The sequence below is a fragment of the Quercus lobata genome, chromosome 5 (assembly GCF_001633185.2).
Source record: "Quercus lobata isolate SW786 chromosome 5, ValleyOak3.0 Primary Assembly, whole genome shotgun sequence".
Lineage (NCBI taxonomy): Eukaryota > Viridiplantae > Streptophyta > Magnoliopsida > Fagales > Fagaceae > Quercus > Quercus lobata.
The window spans coordinates 16,022,489-16,031,409 of NC_044908.1; the positions used below are offsets into that span (position 1 = coordinate 16,022,489).

Consider the following 8,921-nt stretch of genomic DNA (forward strand, 5'->3'; position numbering starts at 1 on the left):
AATATTACTAAGTTGGTTGAAATAGAGTCAAATGCCAACGGTTACTTGAGATTTCCATGTTCAACATTACAAAAAGAGGGGCAAAAATGTAATTGATTGGGTTGAAATAAAGCCCCCTAAGTTTTCTTTCCAAATTAGAGAGATAGGATTTTGGTGGGTCAGACCCCCCCCCCCCCCCCAAAATTTCCCTCCACTCTCTCTTACCTATTTTCACTCTTTTTTTTCCCCATCCTCCCTATTTCATCTCCAACCAAACGAGGCCTAAAAGCCTTTCTCTCAACCAAAAAATGGGTCACAATCATCTTCAAAATTTAGTATAAAGACTCACCATCAGCCCATAAAAAGGGGATCATGTTTTTCCCTTAGACTTGAAACTTTGACACAAAATCCCAATTAGCTAACAAGAATTTTTATGATTCCAAAGCCCCGGGGTGGAAGTATTAGTATAGAGGAATCTTACATCTTTTCCTCACGACCTTTCTTAATTTACTCTTCTCAATATTAGTGGGTCAAAATTTTGGACCTTTGTATATTTTCTAAACTTTCTTGCATTTTAGTTTATTTTGATTTGTCTTTCCACAAAGCACCATTAGCCTTTGTTTGCTATACATTGTGAAGTTTGGGCTTGACTCTCCACAAAGATTAAGTGCCCATATATGGTGCACTTATAAACCAGTTTATTGCTTATTTTCCCTACTATTTTACAGGTTCCATGTGAGTCACAATAGGGGAGAAGGGATTTAAACCCCAAATGTCATAGACATACTAGGAAATGTTGTCAAAGTCGGAATCCTACATTGGATTATGGGAGGTCGGTGGAATTGTGGTTAGTAAGATCATACACTTTTTAGAAAAACAAAAAAACAAAAAACACACTAGTAATGACTTTGCTTGTTAAATAATCACATAAATTATTAATTCATTCATTAAAAAAACACACACACACACACACACACACACAAAGATTTGCATAAATAAGATTTAATTCCTATTCCATCAATTGATGCATCTATCTTAATGAAACAAATCGGTAAATTTGAATGCTTATTTTATAGTGACACACAATAGCTAAGCTCAAAAGAATACAATTATCTCATTTCTAACAACATAAACATATAATAAATAAATACTTAGGAAGATAATCATTTTTTGATCTCACATAACTAAGACTATAGGGAATAAATTTGTAATTTAAAGTGAAATTTGTTTTGGATATTTTTAGTTTACATAGAGGTTTTTTCAATACTTCAACATTGTTTAAGGCCCATTGGATTATTTCTACCCATTAGGTTGATTGGACTTTTGTTTTTTTTTAAAACCAACTTAAAGCAAATTTGGGTTTTTAGTAGGATCTTTCATGAATGTAGGATCAGTTAGATTTTTCCGATTTAAAATCCTGAAAAAATGCATGATCTTTGTCGTCTTACTAAAGTAGCCCTATTTTAGGGAGAAAAATTAAAAGACCCCAAATTTTAGGGGTGTATTTTACACTTTAGCCTTTTTCATATATAGTAAAACCATTGATTACTTGTTTTTACCCCTTCACAAATCAATGAATTTTTACTACGGATGGAATTATTAATTATAAAAAATTATAAATCTTTTATCATGTTCATGAGCTTGTTCATAGACATATTATTATGTCTGAGCTTAGCTTGTTTAATAGTCAAGCTTAAATTTGGCTTAATCTTGGTTTATTTGTTAAACAAATGAACATAAATAAGAGAAAATGCAAGATTCTTTTTCCTAGTTACAATTTAAAGACAAAGTAAAAGAAATATATAGGAAGGATGTATTCTAAGTCTTAAGTTGTGTCAAGTTCGAATTGATAATTTTTTCAATTTGTTTGACCCAAAGCAACCCACCATATTTTTAAGTTTATTTTATTACCCTTATTTTAATTTTAAGTTTGATTTATTTTTTGAGAATTTGTTTTGATGAATCTAGAAATTTGGAATAATATTTAGGCATATTATGTGAATTGTAATAATATATGGTGAAAAAAGAGTGCTTAAATAGTTAATGGAAGTCCAAACTTTACAAGAGATTAAACATATATAAGTATAACCACTCGACCCAATCCAACCAGAGCCATGTATGTTTATAAGAAATTAAATATATAAATTTATTTTGATTTTTTTTTTTTACTAGGCCACTAATTTTATCTATGCATTCTTATTTTTTTTAGATAAATTGTTTCTGTTAATGTTCCATCTCATGAATGTTTGAGTTTAGGACTACTTAGGAGTCCTATTTCTTTTTTAAAAAGTTATTTTATGGAGGCTAAAGCATAATAATAATAATAACTAGTCGCTAACTCGTGCGATGCACGGGATAGTTAAACAAAATTTATACACATTCACTTTTATTGGTATAATCATTTGAAAATAATTCTAACTAATACCCAAATGTAAGAGACACATTGACTTACTATTTAAAGTAGCCTTCTGAAGAATTTACACATATTGTGCAACTGAGCCTTAATTTCTCATCAACAATAAAAACATGGAAATTCAAAACATGGAAAGAAAATAAAAATTACAACAATTAATTCCATTATCTTTCATGCTATACTTTGTAATTGTACGGAATTAAGTCAACTCAATTTAAGTAGTTGTAATAAAATTGGCTTCTACTATTCTCTATTCTATAGAGATATGAACATATTGGATTTCTCAAACAATTACCGGTATTGCAATAAAATGATTTATTATTGAAAATAAGAAACAAAGAAAATCTGTCTATACTTAAGAAACACAATATAATAAAATTAAAGAGATAAAATTTTCGGAGGACAAAATATTATAGATAATTTTAGAAACAGATTATACACTTAAAAGGGTTAGTAATTTATAGCACTTACCCCCCACTATTAGTATACAGATACCAAGTGCGGTTTCGTAACCCTTTGAAAGAACCTTCCCCAATTGGACCCTATAAAAAAAAAAAAAACACCCAATTAACAAAATTGATCCAAAAGGGTCTAAAAAGCACACAAAATCAATTCAAAAAACAAAAATATGAGACAAAGTAATTACTTTCCGCTGCCAATGAAATCGTCTTTTGTATTGCTGTTCCAAACAGCAACACTTATCTCTCTAAGGCTTTCAATTAACGAAAACACAAATTTCTCTTCGAATATCGGAGTATTATGACCATCTATACACACACACAAAAAACAAAATCAGCATAACTCACTATAACTCTATAGAAGCCTAAAAAATATAAAGAGAAATTAAAGGGGTTGAATTTGATATTTACGTTTGGAGAGAGAGAGTTTGCAGAAACTGTGGCTTTATATTTCTTAACTTGAGAGAGGGGTAAGGTTGCTAGAGTTTTGAGGTGTTATAATGTTTTTATTTTTATTTTTTATTTTTTAAATATTGTGCTGATGTGGAAAATTGTGGTGCTAGCAGAGGTTTCGGTTTTATATATATATATATAGACTAGTCGTTAACTCTTGCGATGCAAGAGATAATCGGTTAAATAACTATTACAAATATATATATATATATATATATATATATTTTTTTTAAATGTTCTTTGATTACTGTGGGGGGCCGTTAATCAGGGGGTACTGTTAAGGCTGTGCTAACTAGGCCTATGACCCAATCCGAGGACATTAGACCATCCGAGGAGGTCTGGATAAGATTATAAGGAGAACGGAGTAAAAAGAAGAGTAAAAATAATATGAGATAAGTCCAACGAGTGTCCAAGGATAAAAGCCATTTCGGCCACAAGTGTCCAAGGTCAGTAAGAGTGCCATATCATTATGGACTTTCTTCGAAGTTACATCACTACTAAGAGTTAGATGTTGAACAAGGGATAAGAAAGGAGAAGGGCGACAAATATCTTCAAAAAGCTGCTACCTCTGCATTAAATGACTCCCAACCAACTCTCTGGCCGCATTAACGTGGAAGTGATACCTGAACAGTGATCAAGTAACCTTACAGCTACTAGTTGATGGTTCTGGGAGGTGTTGGATAGGACAGGGAGGAGTTCCTCGAATCTAACCTACACGTGTGTGGTAGGGATGATACCAAGATTGTAGTATATAACATGAGAAGATGTACTAAAAAAGAGAGAAGAAAATCAAGGAATTTGAGAACAAGACTGCGAACCCTTGTATAATCTTATTGATCAACAAGATAATATAATATAACTCCTCAAGTTACTCCGATGATAGATTTTTTCATACTACTTGTGTCTAACAGCCTTAAATTACTAAATTTTATCGTTTTTCTTCTGGAATAGATCTAGTTCTTTCATCCACACTCTACAAATTTATTGTTTGGGCTGCTCGGACTAGAACCCAATCCTATTTTGGGTCCAATCCAATTTCAGTCCCTATAATTGGCACCGTCTGTGGGGAGAGCTTGATCTAGTCTAAAGGAGATTTGGTTGCAATGTTTACAATGGATAAGGCAAGACCACACCAAGTAGATGTTAATCCACATCAAGCAGAATTAAGGGGTTCTCAGCATAGCAATCCGCGTAGGAACCTTGAACGGAATGGAGGCCGTGAGGGAAGTATGCACACAACTCATACCAGTAAAGGTCAATCTCGAGGGAAGAGTCATGTTTCTCATGGAAAGAATGACAGAGACATGCAATGTGAAATCGACACGTTGTAGAGGGAGTCGCGTCATGCTCGGCGAAGACGTTCACCGCCCAACTCCGAACCGTCCTCTAAAGAGACAGATGGTGCTAGTTATAGACGAAGATCTAGAACTCCGCCTAGCGAGACCTTTTCCTGTGAAGAGGAGCACCACCATAGACGTAGATACAAAAGCCTGCCTTGCAAAGGCTTGGGGAACGATGCCATGAACAGGGTGTTGAGTCAAGTTTCTAAATCACCCTTCACACGGAATATAGAAGATGCGAGCCTTCCTCGGCGATTTCATCAACCCACGTTCACCATTTATAATGGTTGGACGGACCTAGTAGAATACGTTAGCCATTTCAGTCAAAGGATGGCTGTTTACTCTAAAGATGAGGCCTTGATGTGTAAGGTCTTTCCATCTAGCTTGGGTCCGGTGGCGATGAGGTGGTTCAACGGTTTGAGGGTGAACTCTATCGACTCATTCAAGAAACTCACCCGGGCTTTTGGTGCTCGCTTTATTACTTGCAGCCGGGTTCCTCGGCCTTTGGGATCCTTATTGTCTATATCCATGCAGGAGGGTGAGACTCTGAAGGCTTATTCGGATATGTACTAGGAGATGTTTAATGAAATAGAAGGAGAATACGATGATGTGGCCATTAGCACTTCCAAGGTTGGTCTTCTAGCCAAGCATGATTTGAGGAAATCTCTAATTGGTAAACCTGTTATTAGTGTACGCCAATTGATGGATCGGATTGACAAGTACAGAAGAGTAGAAGAAGACCAACTGTAGGGGAAAGGAAAGGTTAAGGTGATCCCTCAGGAAAGGAGGGATTTCAGGTCGGATCAGTACAATAATAACCGACCTCGGAAGACTTTGTTGGGCAGTCAGGATCTGCCAACATCTAGGCAGTTAACGCTGTGTTTCGAGAGCCAGTGCAGCAAGTACTAAAGAAGATTAAGAATGAGCCGTTCTTCAAATGGCCAAACAAGATGGCAGGAGATCCTATGAGGCGCAACCAGAACCTTTATTGCCACTATCATCAGGATCGTGGACACGCAACTGAGGATTGCAGAAATTTATGAGACCATTTGGACCAGTTAGTCCGAGAAGGGAAGTTGAAGCAACTCTTGCATCATTCCAGTGGTCGGGTAAGCTAGGCGGGCTCAGAGCTTCGGGGAGATGCTTCTTCAAGACTCCCCCTTGGCACAATAAACATTATTTTTGCTGCTTCGGGGAGGACTGGATCTTGTTCTTCTAGGGTAATGTCGGTATCCCGTTCTCCAGCCGAGGAGTCTAGCTCAATGCTTAAGAGAGCCACGATGGGCATCCCGTTAGTGTTGGGTTTTTCAGATGAGGACAAAGTTGGAACCATACAGCCCCATGATGATACTTTTGTGGTTACGCTGAGAATTGGTGGGTACGATGTGAAAAGGGTGATGATTGACCAAGGCAGTGCTGCTGATATAATGTACCCTAATTTGTATAGGGGGCTAAATTTGAAACTTGAGAACTTGATGGCCTACAGTTCTCCTCTGGTGAGTTTTGAGGGAAAAATGGTCGTCCCAAAAGGTCAGATCAGGTTACCTGTGTAGACCGGTACGGATGTGGTGGAGGTGGACTTCATCGTTGTAGATGTTTTCTCTCCCTACATGGCGATTATGGGTAGACGTTGGCTCCATACCCTGGGGGTCGTCTCCTCTACTCTACACCAGAAGATGAAGTACCCATCTGGAGACCAGGTTTTGGAGATAGTAGGAAGTCAAACTGCAGCCCGACAATGCCTGGTAGCGACTATCCAACATCGGCCTGAGGCGGGGACCTCGGCCACCACTGATAATGGTTTATAGCAATTAGAAACCCCGGCGTTACCCTTCAACGGACCAGCTGACGAGGCGAAATGCGAAGATTTGGAAAAGCTAATCGTTGGCGATGATCTGGAGAAGTTCTTTCAGATTGAAGCTAAATTGCCTTTGCAGGAGAGGGAGTAATTGGTTGAATTTCTCAGAGAAAATGTTGATGTGTTCGTGTGGAGCGCGTATGAAGCCCCGGGTATAGATCTAAGTTTCATCTGTCATCATCTAAATGTTAATCCTTCGATCACCCCAAAGAGACAGCCACCTGGGCGTCCGTCAAAAGAGCACGCTGAGGCTGTCAGAAATGAAGTAGCCAATTTCAAGTAGGCAGGGCTATCAAGGAAGTTTTTTATCCTTAATGGTTAGCCAACATGGTGGTGGTGAAAAAGAAGACTGGGAAATAGCGAGTGTGCGTAGGCTTCATGGACCTCAATAAGGCCTGTCCCAAGGACCCTTTCCCTATGCCTAGGATAGACCAGTTGGTGGATGCAACAGTAGGTCATCCTCAGATGAGCTTTTTGGATGCCTTCCAAGGATATCACCAAATACCGTTAGCATTGGATGATCAAGAAAAGACAGCTTCTGTTACTCTCATTGGAAACTATCATTACAAAGTGAAATACCCGTTCTATTGACCTTAGACCCGATTGTGACCCGCCACTTTCCATCGGGTCCAAGCCATGCAGTGGTCGGGTCCCGATACTCATCTATTGCAATTCCAATTGGGGGGATCAAGACCGGGTTATCCGGGTATTTGACCCAATCCAAGAGGAGGGGATCAGATAGGTTGGCAGGGTAGGCAAGATTTTGCACCTGCACAGCATCAACAATATCACCTGTGTAGAGCATTACGATTTTGCAATCTGGCAATATCGTAGCGGACCCGGTCCACACACCATTGGCATCATACCAATGATCAGGGACCATTGCGATTGGGAGATAGAGCCAATGGATCAGGTCCCTTGATACGGCATGACCCCATGTGATGTTGCCCCACACTGCTGAATCTGGATTGTATTGGTAAAATAGATGATACCATCCCATGTGATACAATGGACCTGCAAGTACACAACATTATTCACATTTTAGTGTTAAAAATATTTTTAACACACCAAAAAAAAAAAAAAAAAAATGTAAACACTGCATTTTTACCCTTATTTGGACTGGACTTTTATGTGGTTTAAAAATACCCCTAATTTTAGGTTTAACGGAAAAAAAAACTTGAGGACAACTCAGTAAAAATATATCTCCGACTTCTCTTAAAATGCTTATATAAAATATGATACTTTCCTACTAATCCATGTCTTCAAAAGAAACTTATCCAATTTTTTTAAAAGAAAAATTATGACACTAGACAAAATAAAAACCACATTGCATGCACAAAGCGAGTGCAACGAGGCCAGTGTGTATATTTATAGGCTCAATGGCCATTGATTAGTCTTCAAGCCTAGTCCATGTTCCACGTTTTGAAAAGAGTACAGTAGGACGTAACTTTGGCCATCAAGTTTTGTTGATATTGCGAAATGGGGAAATTATTAGATAGTTTAGCCGTGTAAAGAGTATGTAAGTATTACCCCTTCAAATGGTGTGGATTGCAATCATGGCATGTGGAGCCCACTCATGTGAGAGTAGTGAGCATTGCTCCTTCGATATTATTCCTTCAAACGGTGTGGACTGCAATTGCATGATTGTTTGTTTGAAAAATGGTTCAGTAATGCATGAAAGGTGGGTGCCACACGCCACATGTAGAGCCCACGCCTCATGTGAGAGAAGCAAACATTGCTTATAGAGTATGTAAGTATTACCTTTTTAAATAGTGTGGATTGCAATCATGGCATGTGGAGCCCCTCATGTGAGAGTAGCGAGTATTGTCCCTTTGGTATTACCCCCTTCAAATTAAACGGTGTGGACTGCAATCATTGCAGATTGTTTGAAAAATGGTCCAGTAATGCATGGTAGCAAATTTCAAATGGATGACCAATAATGCATGGAAGTAACTTTCTCCAAGATTTCTATCCACTTTTTCCGTTCATTCTTGACCTTGTTAATAGTGTGAGTGTAAACATTTTCCACTTTCCTCGCTTTTGAAAAAAGAAAAATAGGGCACAAATGAATGGTGACCAGCTATAAAGCAAATGTGTGTGTATATATATATAATTTAATGGAAACCAGGAAATGGAATGGACGATTGGTTTGCATAAATTGCTTTAGTAGAAGCTATATATATATATATATATATATATATATATTTAATTATTATAAATACAATTATCATTTCTATAACAAATTTTTTTTTATCATTACATTAAAATATAAATTGGTTTTTGATACTAGCGCCAAATATTATTTTGGATAATTTGATAAATATAATATGAATGAAATATTTGAATCTTAAACCTTTTTGTTAGGGGTAAGTTAATTAACGCTCTATTTGTTTCGATGTAAAATATTTTCCGTAAAATAT

At 37.2% G+C, this 8,921-nt stretch overlaps 1 protein-coding gene across 1 annotated transcript; it reads right to left on the minus strand.

Annotated features, from left to right (window-relative positions):
* Positions 1-7,048: 7,048 nt before the first annotated feature.
* On the minus strand, positions 7,049-7,544 carry LOC115990058 (beta-fructofuranosidase, soluble isoenzyme I-like). Its single transcript, XM_031113919.1, has one exon. The coding sequence runs from the start codon at positions 7,499-7,501 to the stop codon at positions 7,049-7,051; it is 453 nt and encodes a 150-aa protein (XP_030969779.1). The 5' UTR covers positions 7,502-7,544.
* Between the last annotated feature and the right edge of the window lie 1,377 nt (positions 7,545-8,921).